The following is a 15,765-nucleotide window of genomic DNA, read 5'->3' as shown; positions in this document are numbered from 1 at the left end:
AAAATAAAATAATAAATAAATAAATACAAATTTAATCAAAGTGCAAATTCATACACTGAAAACCACAAAACGCTATGAAATTGAACGAGATCCAAATTAAAGGAAAGTCATGGTGGAGTGTGGTGGCTCACACCTGTAATCCCCGCACTTTGGGAGGCCAAGGCAGGCGGATCACGAGGTCAAGAGATCGAGACCATCCTGGTCAACATACTGAAACCCTGTCTCTACTAAAAATACAAAAATTAGCTGGGTGGAGTGGCACATACCTGTAATCCCAGCTACTCAGGAGGCAGGAGAATTCTTGAACCAGGGAGTTGGAGGTTGCGGTGAGCCAAGAACGCAGCACTGCACTCCAGCCTGGGTTGGACTTGGCTAGTTGACGTCAGCCACCTATTGACTTCTTGGAACTGGCACAATGAGCATATGAATCGAGCGGCCACAGTGGCAGAGGTGGAGGCTATGCATGGCCTCCTACTTACTAAAACTGATTTAACAACTACCGTCTCTGAAACCTCAACTAAACACTGACAGAGACCAACAGTGAGCTCCTAATGTTGCACTGTTTCTTCAGAAGACTACTAGGCCACTTCACAGCAAGTTGACAACATCAGGCTTCTTTCATCGTAGAAGGGCCAGTGATTTGTTCTCACGTGAACAGATTGACTTCTTCTGGGTAAGGGTTTGACTCTTCTGCCCTTAGAGCTTCAGTCACCATCACTACCTGGGGACTTAGAAAGGTGCGTGAAACTTGCAGGCTGCTCTGACCAACATCAAGAAGGTTCCAGCCAGGCTCTGTGGCTCACGCCTGCAATCTCAGCACTTTGGGAGGCTAAGGTGGAGAACTTGAGCTCAGGAGCTCGAGACCAGCCTGGGCAACACAGAGGGACCCTATCTCTACAGAAAACTTTAAAAATTAGCTGGGCGTGGTGCTGCACATCTATAGTCCCAGGTACTTGGGAGGCTAAGGTGGGAGGACAGCTTGAGCCTAGGAGGTCAAGGCTGCAGTAAGCTGAGATCGTGCGCTACTGTACTCCAGCCTGGGCAACACAGCAAGACCATCTAAAAAAATCCTACATCGCCGGGCGCGGTGGCTCAAGCCTGTAATCCCAGAACTTTGGGAGGCCGAGATGGGCGGATCACGAGGTCAGGAGATCGAGACCATCCTGGCTAACACAGTGAAACCCCGTCTCTACTAAAAAGTACAAAAAACTAGCCGGGTGAGGTGGCGGGCACCTGTACTCCCAGCTACTCGGGAGGCTGAGGCAGGAGAATGGCATAAACCCGGGAGGCGGAGCTTGCAGTGAGCTGAAATCCAGCCACTGCACTCCAGCCTGGGCGACAGAGCGAGACTCCGTCTCAAAAGAAAAAAAAAAAAATTCCTACATTTATTTAGTGCTTACTATGTACTAGGCACAGCTCTAACTTTACATGTATCAAAGTAATTCAGTCTACAAAACCCTATGGGATAGGCAGTCTTATTAAATTCATTTCATTATAACCTCTCTTATTTTGGGGAGGGGGGATGGAATCTCCTTCTGTTGCCCAAGCTGGAGTGCAGTGGAGTGATTTCAGTTCACTGCAACCTCCACCTCCCGAGTTCAAGTGATTCTCCTGCCTCAGCCTCCCGAGTAGCTGGGATTACTGGTGAACGCCACCACACCTGGCTAATTTTTTTCTTTTTTTTTTTTTTGAGACAGTCTTGCACTGTCACCCAGGCCGGACTGCAGTGGCACAATCTCAGCTCACTGCAACCTCTGCCTCCTGGGTTCAAGTGATTCTCCTGCCTTAGTCTCCTGAGTAGCTGGGACTGCAGATGCGCACTAGTACGCCTGCCTAATTTTTGTAGTTTTAGTAGAGACAGGGTTTTACCATGTTGGCCAGGCTGGTCTCGAACTCCTGACCTCAGGTGATCCGCCCGCCTCAGCCTCCTAAAGTGCTGGGATTACAGGCGCAAGCCAATGCGCCTGGCCACATCTCTTTTCTAACAACAAAAAAGTGTGCCAGAGGAGCCAAAGTGGTGCTACCACAGGCTTGCCCAGTTTATTTTTAAGAAACATTATTTTAGGCCGGAGGCGGTGGCTCACGCCTGTAATCCCAGCACTTTGGGAGGCCGAGGCAGGTGGATCACCTTAGGTCAGGAGTTTGAGACCAGCCTAACATGGTGAAAGCCCACCTCTACTAAAAATACAAAAATTAGCCGGACGTAGTCGCGAGTGCCTGTAATCCCAGCTACTCAGGAAGGTGAGGCAGGAGAGTCACTTGAACCCTGGAGGCAGAGGTTGCAGTGAGCCGAGATCCCGCTACTGCACTCCAGCCTGGGTGACAGAGAGAGGCTCTGTCTCAAAAAAAAAAAAAAAAAAAAAATTACTTTTGGTTCTAAGTTTTTCTTTTTCTTTTTCTTTTTTTTTGAGATGGAGTCTTGCTCTGTCACCCACTCTAGAGTGCAGTGGCACAATCTCGACTCACTGCAACCTTCGCCCCCTGGGTTCAAGTGATTCTCCTGCCTCAGCCTCCCAAGTAGCTGGGATTACAGGTGTGCTCCACCATGCTCAGCTAATTTTTTGTATTTTTGGTAGAGACAGGGTTTTGCCAGACTGGTTTTGAACTCCTGACCTCAAGTGATCTGCCCGCCCTGGCCTCCCAAAGTGCTGGGATTATGGACTTGAGCCACCGTGCCCGGCCATGGCCCTAAGTTTCTTTGTTTCACTTTCCTTGCTTCTAAAATTAAAGATCTGTCCATCCGGTTTATGAAAGTTACTATTCAAATAAACTGCATGCATCAGAATCAAGACCCCTTTTTTTTTCATCTAGTTTTCACAATTCAGAAGACTGGTAGGCACAGCTATGACACTTCAATGAGAAAGAAAGGCAGAAGTATTTTTGAGGGGCAGTGTTGAACAAGCATAATTTTTTCTTCTTTTCCTTTGTCAACTGAGTTGTGGTTTTTTGGGGCTTTTTTGAGACGTAGTCTCACTCTGTTGCCCAGCCTGGAGTGCAGTGGCGCGATCTCAGCTCACCATGAACTCCCTCTCCTGGCTTCAAGGGATTCTCCTGTCTCCGCCTCCCGAGTAGCTGGGACTATAGGCTCATGCCACCACGTCCGGCTAATTTTTGTATTTTTAGTAGAGTCGGAGTTTCGCCGTATTTGTCAGGCAGGTCTCAAACTCCTGATCTCAGGTGATCCACCTGCCTCGGCCTCCCAAAGTGTTGGGATTACAAGCGTGAGCCACCGCGCTCGACCCCTCCCTTGCTTTTTACTGATCAACTTTTGTTAAGCATTCTGTGGTCCACGGAAGAAAAACCCAAACACCAAAGAACAGTAAACTCGTACAACCAGCCTTCCAGCCATCAATATTCTGGATTCCAGAATGACTGAGGCTGGACTTTGTTAATCATTGAAGGCTGATATCTGAGAAACTCTTCCCCTCCCTTACCTTTATAGGCCACTTCTCTTTCAGTAATGCTGAAACACTGACTTAACAGTTGTTCCCCGGTCTAGCATTTAAGAGGTAATCAATAATGTTTGCTGAATGTCAATAGCTAAACGTTAGTGACCTCTTAAAACGGTCTAGCGGAGTAAATCTTCGGCTTTATATCACATTCTTCGACCCAAAGGGCCCAAAATAGGAAAAGCTCTCTCCACTAAATCAGTTTCCTAAATTGGGGATCTTAAACTAGCAAAATTTCAGAAAACTTTTGGAACTTTCTGTCAAGAGCGTACTAAAAAAGTTTATCTTTTGTCGTTTACTATCATTAAAACCATAAAACAGCATTTTGCAAGGAAATTTTAAAAATTAAGAATAAGGCGCCGGGCGCGGTGGCTCAAGCCTGAAATCCCAGCACTGTGGGAGGCCGAGACGGGCGAATCACGAGGTCAGGAGATCGAGACCATCCTGGCTAACACGGTGAAACCCCGTCTCTACTAAAAAATACAAAAAACTAGCCGGGCGAGGTGGCGGGCGCCTGTAGTCCCAGCTACTCGGGAGGCTGAGGCAGGAGAATGGCGTGAACCCGGGAGGCGGAGCTTGCAGTGAGCTGAGATCTGGCCACTGCACTCCAGCCTGGGCGACAGAGCAAGACTCCGTCTCAAAAAAAAAAAAAAAAAAAAAAAAAGAATAAGGCATAATTCCTTTTCCAGAAAGGTAGACACAAAACTATTCTGAAAAGTTTTTGTAATGCATTAAAACAACAGCATAACATTTTATTAACACTCTGTTACGTTTCTTTTTTCTTTTGTTTTTTTTTTTGAGACGGAGTTTTGCTCTTGCTGCTCAGGCAGGAGTGCAATGACGCGATCTCGGCTCACCGCAACCTCCGCCTTCCTGGTTCAAGCGATTCTCCTGCCTCAGCCTCCCGAGTAGCTGGGATTACAGGCATGCGCCACCACACGCGGCTACTTTTGTATTTTTTTAGTAGAGACGGAGTTTCTCCGTGTTGGTCAGGCTGGTCTCGAACTCCCGATCTCAGGTGATCCGCCTGCCTGGGCCTCCCAAAGTGCTGGGATTACAGGCGTGAGCCGCCGCGCCCAGCCACCTTGTTACGTCTCATTGTAACTCCGTTTCTGTAGAAAATCCTTCCACACGGGTTAAAGGACACAACTCAATGTTACTTTATGGGATTAAGAAAAACCTTTCGAGTAAGGCCGGGCGCGGTGGCTCACGCCCTTAATCCCAAGACTTTGGGAGGGCCGAAGCGGAGGATCACTTGAGCCCACAAGTTTAAGACCAGCCTGAGCAACATAGTGAGTCTTCTTCTCTTCAAGCCGAGCGTGGTGGCGCGCGCCTGTGGTCCCAGCTGCCCCAGAGGCTGAGGTTAGAGAATCGCTTGAACCCCAGGGTTGGAGGCTGCAGTGGGTCGAGATCGCGCCACTGCACTACAGCCTGGGCCACAGAGCGAGACTCCCGTCTCAATCTGGGGGGAAAAAAAAAGAGACTCCATCTCCATTAAAAAAAAAAAAAAAAAAAGCTAAGGAAGTCAAAGCCTTCACTCTTCATTTCTCCTTCCAAAAGAACAGGCCGGCGTCGGTCAACGTCAACTGGCCGGAGTTGAGTTGACAGCGCCGCCACTCATCGATGAAACGGCCTCTCGCGAGCACCCAGCGGCTCATGGCCTCCGGAAGCGGACGTGGGGCGGGGCGGGGTACCGCTCTAAGGAGAAACGGAACCGCGGGCAGCCTTCCTCTCGCAGCAGCCTCAGGAACGCGTTCCGAGACACCCCTAGCCACAAGTCAGGACCGCGTACAAGATGGCGGCGCGTCACGTGGGCAGCGCGGTGACGCAGGACGGCGGCCCGCGCGGAGGCAGCGCCGTAGCTTCGCTCCAGCGCACACTTGTACTCAGTTTTGCACCCCCCCCCCGGCCCCGCCCCCGGCCTGGTGTAGATCATGCCGCCAGTGGCGGCCCTGACTGCCGAGGAAACGGTAGCTTAGGACAGTTGGCTGTTAAGTGACACTAATTCTCCCCGCCCCACCTGACCCCCGAGAAGGAGGCTAGTCCCCCGCTGCGTGAGGGGGTGGGGACGTGGGTAGTGAATTCGGATCTACCTGGGAGGGGGGAGTGGAAGTTCCCGCCCTGGAGAGCGGCGAGGCAGCAGCCACAGGTAAGTGGGGGGCGGGGAGGGACGTGCCCCGTGGCCCGGGCGGGGAAGGACGCGGGAACGTGACGCCGGCGGGGACGTAGAGCGGGTCGCGCGCCGAGTGGGGGTCGCGCGCGGTGGTGGCGGGGGGGAGGGGCGCAGCGGAAGGGGGAGGGGCCGCCCGCGCTTCCGGCCCCCGTGCCTTGGTGCTGCGCCGAGCCCTTCCAGTAGTGCGTCTCCTTCCCCTCGCTCCCAAATAAAAGTAAAGCCGGAAACCGCCCGCCGCGGGGTGGCTTTCGCCTCAGAAGCCGCCCTTTGCGGTCGCAGGCGCGAGCTCTCCGTGGGTGGTTTCGAGGTTGGCCCAGGAGCCTGGCGGAGGGCGGCGCGGCTATGGCCTCGGCGCGGTGTCTGCCGAGCGGAACCCGGGTCTGGTTAACCCCGCGACAGGGTTCTCTAAGCGCGTCGGCGCTGGGGACCCTGAGGGAAGAGGTGCCCATTACCCTCCTGGAGCTTGCAGTCTAGCGAGCAACAGACACACGGCATCGCGCACGCCCCAGACAATTCTGGAGAGATGTGCCTGACAGCGGAGACAGAGTGGGGACAGTAGGCGGCTTTCCCCCCGCCTGGGAATGACACATGGGCGTCTGTTCCCTTCTGGATGGGCGACCCAGCCGAGGGTGACTTTCTCTTTTGTATGTCGTAAAACGAAGCCCGGCATTTCTCAGTTTCATCGATGCTTTGCAGCGGGCAGCTGAATCGCTTTGAAATGACTGCAATGTGAAATGTCTGGTTGTGGCGTGAGTGTTTTGGAGAGCATTGATTGGGCGGGTGGTAGTCTTTGAGAACCTTTAGGCTTTAGAAGCCCGGCGTGGATCTGGCAGGCATCTTTGTCAAACTGGCCTCACCTGTGATGAGTCTGTAGGTATTTATGTCGCAGAATGCATTTTAACCTGAGGTTTTTGTTAACAGAAATGCGTTCTTCTTCTTCTTTTTTTTTTTTTTTTTTTTGAGACGGAGTCTCGCTGTGTCGGCCGGGCTGGAGTGCAGTGGCAGGTTCTCAGCTCACTGCAAGCTCCGCCTCCCGGGTTTACGCCATTCTCCTGCCTCAGCCTCCGAGTAGCTGGGACTACAGGCGCCTGCCACCTCGCCCGGCTAGTTTTTTGTATTTTTTAGTAGAGACGGGGTTTCACCGTGTTAGCCAGGATGGTCTCGATCTCCTGAGCTCGTGATCCGCCCGTCTCGGCCTCCCAAAGTGCTGGGATTACAGGCTTGAGCCACCGCGCCCGGCCCAGAAATGCGTTCTTCTAAAATGCTCTTTTTTCTTTGGAGTTTATCATGTGCAGTTACCTCCGTGTCTTAATTAGAATCAATACTGTTCCCCTAAAGTCGAATATGTTAGCTCTTTAATACTTGCCATTATCTTTTAGGGTTAGGTTTGGTCTGTGAGCTATCTGTCCATTCCTACCCGATCACCAGCAGGTGGCAGTCCCTTCTGACTTTAAATATAGGCTGTGCTATCTTTGCCAGTTTTTTGGGGGTTTTTTTTGTTTGTTTGTTTTTAAATAGAGATGGTGTCAGAGGCGTGTGAACCAGAACAACTCCATCTTATACAGGAGCTGGGTAAAATGAGGCTGAAACCTACTGGACTGCATTCCCAGACAGTTAAGGCATTCGAAGTCACAGGAGGAGACAGGTCAGCACAAAATACAGGTCATAAAGACCTTGCTGATAAAACAGGTTGCAGTAAAGAAGCCGGCCAAAACCGACATGGTCCCAAGAGGGACCTCTGGTCATCCTCACTGCTACACTCCCATCAGCGCCATTTACAAATCCTATGGCAATGTCAGGAAGTTATCCTTTATGGTCTAAAAAGGGAAAGCGTGAATAGTCCACCCCTTGTTTAGCATATCACTGAGAAACAACCATAAAAGTGGGTAACCAGCAGCCCTCGGGGCTGCTCTGTCTATGGAGTAGCCATTCTTTTTATTCCTTTACTTTCTTGATAATTTTGCTTTTACATCGCACTGTGGACTTGCCCTGAATTGTTTTTTTCTTTTTCTTTTTTTGAGACGGAGTCTTGCTCTGTCACCCAGGTTGGAGTGCTGTGGCCGGATCTCAGCTGACTGCAAGCTCCGCCTCCTGGGTTCACGCCATTCTCCTGCCTCAGCCTCCCGGGTAGCTGGGACTACAGGCGCCACCACCTCGCCTGGCTAGTTTTTTTTGTAGTTTTTTTCAGTAGAGACGGGGTTTCACCGTGTTAGCCAGGATGGTCTCGATCTCCTGACCTCGTGATTCGCCCGTCTCGGCCTCCCAAAGTGCTGGGATTACAGGCTTGAGCCACCGCGCCCGGCCCCTGAATTGTTTCTTGTGCGAGATCCAAGAACCATCAGTTGGAGTCTGGATCGAGATTCCTGTCCTGTAACATTTCTGGCGACCACAAAGGGACTATAGTGCAGAAACCCTGACCCAATGGCTACCTTTAGGTAAGTGTCGGGGTCCTGTAACATATTTGTGGTGGCCACAGAATCGACTATACTGCGGAAACAACAGTATTTATGTCTAGGAGTCTCTCCTAAGACAGAGTGGGTTAGAGGCCCCTCTTTTTTTTTTTTTTTGAGGCAGAGTCTCGCTCTGTCGCCCGGACTGGAGTGCAGTGGCCGGATCTCAGCTCACTGCAAGCTCCGCCTCCTGGGTTTACGCCATTCTCCTGCCTCAGCCTCCCGAGTAGCTGGGACTACAGGCGCCCGCCACCTCGCCTGGCTAGTTTTTGTATTTTTAGTAGAGACGGGGTTTCACCGTGTTAGCCAGGATGGTCTCGATCTCCGGACCTCGTGATCCGCCCGTCTCGGCCTCCCAAAGTGCTGGGATTACAGGCTTGAGCCACCGCGCCCGGCCTAGAGGCCCCTCTTAATAAAAGGCAAGGACACTTGACCGACCCTGGGTTGGAGGCCCTTCTTTTTTTTTTTTTTTTTTTTTTTGAGGCGGAGTCTCGCTCTGTCGCCCGGGCTGGAGTGCAGTGGCCAGATCTCAGCTCACTGCAAGCTCCGCCTCCCGGGTTTACGCCATTCTCCTGCCTCAGCCTCCCGAGTAGCTGGGACTACAGGCGCCCGCCACCTCGCCCGGCTAGTTTTTTTGTATTTTTAGTAGAGACGGGGTTTCACCGTGTTAGCCAGGATGGTCTCGATCTCCTGACCTCGTGATCCGCCCGTCTCGGCCTCCCAAAGTGCTGGGATTACAGGCTTGAGCCACCGCGCCCGGCCTGGAGGCCCTTCTAAGATGTAGGGAGTTAGAGTCCCCTCTGAGTTAAGTCCCTCTCAGCTAAGAATAGGTTTGGCATTATGGGATGTTAACTGCTGTTCTTTTTGGAGTAATCTGTCTTACGCTGTTTGTTGATGGCTGTGGGTGAGGGTTAGGTATGTACAGGATCGTGGGACATGGGGAGCTTTTTCCTCCCTAAAAGGGGCAACTTGAGAGCTGATGGGACTGTTGGAAAAGATTCATTTGCTACGGACTAGCAGCGTCCTGAAGTTTTCATTGTCGGCTGCAATGAGTGGGTCTTTTTCTCTGGCCTCCCTAAGCTCATCAGCTTCCCCACCCTGCCACAGGCAATACTTTTCTTCTCTACTTCGTGTTTCTTGTATTTTCTATTACTCAGGGCAACCATCTTGCTTAGAGACCACATATTGAAATTCCAAGTCGGAGGTTGAATTAAAGATGACAGGCCCATCTGGGGGCAGATTTAAGCCTTGCTAGTTTGATATTGTGTGCTAAGCGGAGTGGCTGATGTCTTTGTTTTATCGCACGTGTTTTGCTCTGGCCAGAACAAAAAAAAGATAATTTTCCTTTATGATACGGCTTGGCCCCTAGGGCAGTGATGCCGCCAGCTCGAACACTAGGACCACTAAGGGAAAGGGAGCCCAGAAGCCTGGGATGCTGGCAAAAGGGTAAGAATTTATTACCAGTCAGATTTCTGGCTTCTTTCTCACTGTACAAATGGTTAAGTGAATGGTTTAAAAAAAAAAAAATCAGCCTGGCATGGTGGCTCATGCCTGTAATCCCAGCACTTTGGGAGGCTGAGGCGGATGGATCCCCTGAGGTCAGAAGTTTGAGACTAGCCATGGCCAACATGGTGAAACCCTGTCTCTGCTAAAAATACAGAAAATTAGCCTGGTGTGGAGGCACGTGTGTCTGTAGTCATAGCTACTTGTATGGAGGCTGAGGCAGGAGAATTGCTTGACCTGGGAGGCAGAGGTTGCACTGAGCTGAGATCGCACCATTGTACTCCAGCCTGGGCGACACAGCCAGACTCTGTCTTAAAAAAATAATAATAATAATGAATAAATCAGTGTTTATCTCCTCTGTAAAGTTTTGATTAATGTGAAAAAGAATTCTAAGGCTAGTCTTAAGCTGGTGTATTTTGTGCTTTGAATTCATTTTTCTGTGTCAAAGGGTACTTTAGGATAAAACACAGGCTTAGAACACCTGTAAGTGGATCACGAGGTCAGATCGAGACCATCCTGACCAACATGGTGAAACCTGTGTCTACTAAAAATACAAAAATTAGCTGGGTGTGGTGATGTGCGCCTGTAGTCCCAGCTACTCAGGAGGCTGAGGCAGGAGAATCACTTGAACCCAGGAGGCGGAGGTTGCAGTGAGCCGAGATTGTGCCACTGCATCTAACCTGGCAACAGAGTGAGACTCTATCTCAAAAAAAAAAAAAAGAAGCCCGCTTTTCAAGACGACCCAGCATGCTGGTCAATAACATACTTGCCTGCAGGTCCCTGAAACAAATAAAAGATTGGATGAAGTCTCTACCTTGTTTTATGTCCTTGGGAACTTGACCTTTTAACCTTGTCATGGTACTTTCTTTTGGTCCCCATCTTCAGGGAACAGGAATTTTAGGGTTCATGTCATAGTTACCTCTAAAAATCATGTTAAATAGTTAAAAGCCCTTATAATATAAGCTCAAAATTAACTTCTCTAGACTCCTTCTGGGAAAGTGAACAGAGACTGTTCTGTGCTGTAGCTCAGTAGCTAAGCTCTTGTACTTCCTTTTTTTTTTTTTTTTTTGAGTTGGAGTCTCGCTCTGTTGCCCAGATTGGAGTGCAGTGACACGATCTCGGCACATGCAATCTCCACCTCCCGAGTTCAAGCGATTTGCCTGCCTCAGCCTCCCAAGTAGCTGGGACTACAGGTGTGTGCCACCACGCCAAGCTAATTTTTGTATTTTTAGTGCAGATGGGGTTTCATCATATTGGGCAGGCTGGTCTCAAACTCATGACCTCAGGTGATCTGCCTGCCTCAGCCTCCTAAAGTGCTGGGATTACAGGCATGAGCCACTGCACCCAGCCAGCTTTTGCACTTTCATAGCAGCAGTCCGGGTTCAGTTCCCCACCTAGGAAGTAAGTTGTTTCTGGTTTAATATCTGTGTGACCTTGTCTATTCTCTTGCCTGTGAACTGTTTTATGTTTTCGTTTTTCTAAGCACCTGGGAGGTTACCTTTGATGAAGTTCAAAAGCCAGAAATACCAACCATTTGGCATAGAAACTTCTAAAAGGACTTTATTAAAGAGTGCTATGGTTAAAATCAGTTTAATTAAAAGCAGATGTTCAAGCTGTAACAGTCTGGACTCCTTGGGAAAAACGAGACATCAGAGACCCCTTTCTTGGCCCTGTTCTTCCAAGGGCTCCACCCCGAAGCCAGTAATCCAATTAAGAAATTTAAAAACTGGCAAATGAAAAATCTTACAACCACTGTAGTCATCTTCTTCTGTCTTTCTGTGTAGCTATATAGGTGTTGTGTGTAATATTTATATAAAAGAGCTCTGATTAATCGGCTTAAACAAAAACATTTAAATCAAATATTTTGAAAGCAAAATAAAAACAAATGTCTTTTAGTTCATGTAACTTTAGTAATCTTTGGGGAAGAAAAACAGCTTTAAAATTATTGATAAAAATGTTAGTCTTAAGTATGCAGGTCAGATATTAAGTTTGTTAAATGATTTAAGGCCATAAACTGTTTCATTGACTTTTTGTTTTTCTTTTTTTCTTTTTTTTTGTTTTGAGACAGAGTCTCGCTCTGTTGTCCAGGCTGGAGCGCAGTGACACAGTCTCGGCTCACTGCAAGCTCCGCCTGCCAGGTTTACACCATTTTCCTGCCTCAGCCTCCCAAGTAGCTGGGACTACAAGCGCCCGCCACCACACCCGCTATTTTTGTATTTTTATTTTTTTTTTTTTTTTTTAGAGACGGATTCTCGCTCTGTCGCCCGGGCCTTTGCAATGGCAGATCTCGGCTCACTGCAAGTCCGCCTCCCGGTTCACGCCATTCTCCTGCCTCAGCCTCCCGAGTACTGGACTACAGGCCCCGCCCCTCGCCGCTAGTTTTATTTTTTTGTATTTTTTAGTAGAGACGGGTTCACCGGTAGACCATGGTCTCGATCTCCTACTCGTGATCCCATCTCGGCCTCCAAAGTGCTGGGATACAGGCTTGAGCCCCGCGCCTTTTTTGTATTTTTAATAGAGCCGTCACCGTGTTAGCCAGATGTTCTCGATCTCCTGAACCTCGTGACGGCATCGGCTCCCAAATTGCTGGGATTACGGCGTGAGCCACCATACCCAGCCTCTTTGACTTTTAAAAATTGTTCAGTTTACCCTACCTTAAAGCCATTAGATTATAGATAAGGCCTGGGGATATTTGGAGTTAGCCACACCCCAGCTGTGCTGAAGAGTCAGCTCTTATCTGCACTTCTGCCTGGTGTGTCCTAGGCTAGGCTCCACACCTAGTACATAATTAAAATTCCTTACTAACCAGGGTTTTCACCAAAAGTAAAAGTCGCTGAAAGTTAAAATTGGAACATGTAATTGAGACTGTTGAAGAATCAGTTTTACATGTAAGGTGTGTAAGGAAAGTAGAATGTACTTTTGGTAAAAGATTATAAGAAGGCATGGAAATGTGGGGTTTTTTTGGCTAAAGGATTAAAGAGTTGCTCTAAGTTGGCCGGGAGCAGTGGCTCAAACCTACAATCCCAGCACTTTGGGAGGTTGAGGCAGGCGGATCACCTGAGGTTGGGAGTTTGAGACCAACCTGGCCAACATGGTGAAACCCCATCTCTACCAAAAAATACAAAAGTTAGCTGCTGGGCATGGTGGTGCGCACCTGTAGTCCCATCTATTCCAAAGGCTGAGGCAGGAGAAGCGCTTGAACCTAGGAGGGGGAGGTTGCAGTGATCCAAGATTGTGCCTCTGTACTGCATCCAGCCTGGGTGCCAGAGCAAGACTCCATCTCAAAAAAAAAAAAAAAAATCATACAGGAAGCATTATCAAATGTCAAATGGTGTTTTGCTTTGGATTATATTTACATAACTACATTATTGGTATATGTTCCAAAGTTACGGAAAACTCCTGTAATTCTAATATGATTTAGTGTGTGTTAATAATTATAATCGTTATGCAAAATATTGTGTGCCACAGAAGTAACCACATTTCCTTATCATTTGTGGTTTTAATAGTGGCTTTCCTAAAACTTTTTATCATCCACAGATAATTGTCTTGTTTTAATCCTGTTTAGAAGATGGTTTATAATCAGCTATAGAACTCTAGCAGGTGTTCTTTTTTTTTTTTTTTTTTTTGAGATGGAGTCTTGCTCTGTCGCCCAGGCTGGAGTGCATTGGTGCTATCTCGGCTCACTGCAAGCTCCGCCTCCCGGATTCACGCCATTCTCCTGCCTCAGCCTCCTGAGTAGCTGGGACTACAGGCACCCGCCACCGTGCCCGGCTAATTTTTTGTATTTTTAGTAGAGATGGGGTTTCACCATGGTCTCGATTTCCTGACCTTGTGATCCGCCCGCCTCGGCCTCCCAAAGTGCTGGGATTACAGGCGTGAGCCACCATGCCCGGCCAGCAGGTGTTCTTAAATGCAGGTTTCTAATAACTTTGGAAATTGTAACATTAGAATAGAGGAAACAACTTTCAGAATTCTCATGAAGAGCTAGAATGTTCATGAATATCAAATGAAACAGTTAACTGAATCAGCTGAACCAATAGAAAACTGAAGTAATCTTTTTAACTTGAATTAAAATGCTGCTGATCCTTTTTTGTTTTTCAGAGTCAAGGAAACTTTTCATTTGAGCTATTTACAGTTTGTAGCAATTGAGTAAAGTATATTGCTGTGAACGAAATTTGGAACATATTTGTTTCTCTATATCAGATTTCTCCAGAATTTGGAAACCAGTTGTGAGTATTCTTAACTTATGGCAATGTAGTTATTCGCATAAGTGCAGTAAGAATCTGTTTTCTTTTGTAACAGGATACAATTGGAGAAATTGGTTATTTTACCAAGGCTTTGACTGGAATGGTGTGCTTTCCTTTAAGGAATCAAACTTGTAGAGCCAATAAAAGCCCTTTGGGGAACTGGCCTCATACCTTGCCTACACAGTTCCTGTACAAGGTTTCTGACCTATGGTAAGTAAAGAATGTCATTTTCTCACCTGTCCAGGAACCCCAGGTTATCTTGGGACCTCAAAAGGAGAGAAATTTACCCAACTTATATGTATTTGAGGATACAAACCCATGTCAGGGCTCGGCTTTTGAAAAAGTCTTATCTGAGATTCCTTATGAAACAGAGTTCCATCAAAGCCAATTAAAAAGCCTGTGTGAAAAATCATTATTCTTGCTGCACTTTATACAATCAGGCCAAGTATAATAAAGCAAATCAGTCTTACCATAATTTGTCTTTAGTAAAAATGGGAAACTGGAAAGAGAAATACTATGTTTCAAAAACTGTGGTACGCTTGTTATTAAATTCTAGTCTCCTTAATTGTTTTTAAGTTTGTGTCTGCAATTTAGGCTAACTCTGCTTATTCTTATAAACCAACCAGTAATCTCTAACTGTTGCTCAGAAGAAACAGGAGGGACGGGTAATTTAAAAATCTCGTTAAGTATTCTAATTCTGGGCAATTACAATCAGCTAACAACCCCATATCAGCTTAGTTCCAACAGTTGCCCAGTTAATGAACAGCTTTCTAATTTAGTTTTTTACTTGGAATAACTTTTCTTGTTTTGCTTTACTCTTCTTTTTTTTTTCTTTCTTTTTGAGACAGAGTCTTGTTCTGTTGCCCAGGCTGGGCTGCAGTGGGACCATCTTGGCTCACTGTGGCCTCCACCTCCCAGGTTCAAGCGATTCTCCTGCCTCAGCTTCCCAAGTAGCTGGAATTACAGGCACACGCCACAACGCCCAGCTAACTTTTGTATTTTTAGTAGAGACAGGGTTTCACCATGTTGGCCAGGCTGGCCTTGAACTCCTGACCTCCGGTAATCCACCCACCTTGGCCTCCTAAAGTGCTGGATTACAGGTGTGAGCCACTGTACCCAGCCTATTTTGCTTTACTCTTGTGGAATATATTGCTGTTATACTTTTTGCATAGGAATACAGGACAAGCTTACTGAATGTTTTCTTTTTTTTTTTTTTTTTTTGAGACGGAGTCTTGCTCTGTCGCCCAGGCTGGAGTACAGTGGTGTGATCTCTGCTTACCACAAGCTGAGCCTCCAGAGTTCACGTCATTCTCCTGCCTCAGCCTCCAGAGTAGCTGGGACTATAGGCACCCGCCACCACGCCCAGCTAGTTTTTTGTATTTTTTGTAGAGACAGGGTTTCATTGTGTTAGCCAGTATGGTCTCGCTCTCTTGACCTCGTGATCTGCCTGCCTTGGCCTCCCAAAGTGCTGGGATTACAGGCGTGAGCCACTGTGCCCGGCCTGAATGTTTTATTTATTTTTTATTTTTTTTATTTTTTATTTTTTTTTGAGACGGAGTCTTGCTCTCTCGCCCGGGCTGGAGTGCAGTGGCCGGATCTCAGCTCACTGCAAGCTCCGCCTCCCGGGTTTTACGCCATTCTCCTGCCTCAGCCTCCGGAGTAGCTGGGACTACAGGCGCCCGCCACCTCGCCCGGCTAGTTTTTTTTTTTGTATTTTTAGTAGAGACGGGGTTTCACCGTGTCAGCCAGGATGGTCTCGATCTCCTGACCTCGTGATCCGCCCGTCTCGGCCTCCCAAAGTGCTGGGATTACAGGCTTGAGCCACCGCGCCCGGCCCTGAATGTTTTATTACTAATCTTCCAGATACCACCTTTTGTCGAAACTTGAGTTATGAATGAACCTTACCATACTGATGCTTTCTGACTGAGCTCCTTTCTACCCTG

The 15,765-nt window shown here is 48.0% G+C and overlaps 1 protein-coding gene across 9 annotated transcripts in view; it reads left to right on the top strand.

Annotated features, from left to right (window-relative positions):
• The first annotated feature begins 5,327 nt into the window (after positions 1–5,327).
• Positions 5,328–15,765, top strand: part of ATF1 (activating transcription factor 1) — a 61,249-nt gene continuing 50,811 nt past the window's right edge. For 3 of the 9 annotated variants that reach the window (XM_033222092.1, XM_033222085.1, XM_033222093.1), the window contains exons 1-2: positions 5,461–5,598; positions 13,878–14,032. In XM_033222092.1, the coding sequence (XP_033077983.1) occupies positions 14,030–14,032 (3 nt within the window). In that variant the 5' untranslated portion in view covers positions 5,461–5,598; positions 13,878–14,029. Of the gene's footprint in view, positions 5,599–6,804; positions 7,268–7,912; positions 8,058–9,441; positions 9,519–13,676; positions 13,805–13,877; positions 14,033–15,765 lie in introns of those variants that run through there. The other 6 variants (XM_033222091.1, XM_033222086.1, XM_033222087.1 and 3 more) reach the window with 5 other exon arrangements.

Source organism: Trachypithecus francoisi, unplaced genomic scaffold (genome assembly GCF_009764315.1).
Source record: "Trachypithecus francoisi isolate TF-2019V2 unplaced genomic scaffold, Tfra_2.0 Lachesis_group11, whole genome shotgun sequence".
Taxonomy (NCBI): Eukaryota; Metazoa; Chordata; class Mammalia; order Primates; family Cercopithecidae; genus Trachypithecus; species Trachypithecus francoisi.
The sequence above is the reverse complement of the archived record's forward strand: the minus strand, read 5'-3'. Positions and strand labels throughout refer to the sequence as shown.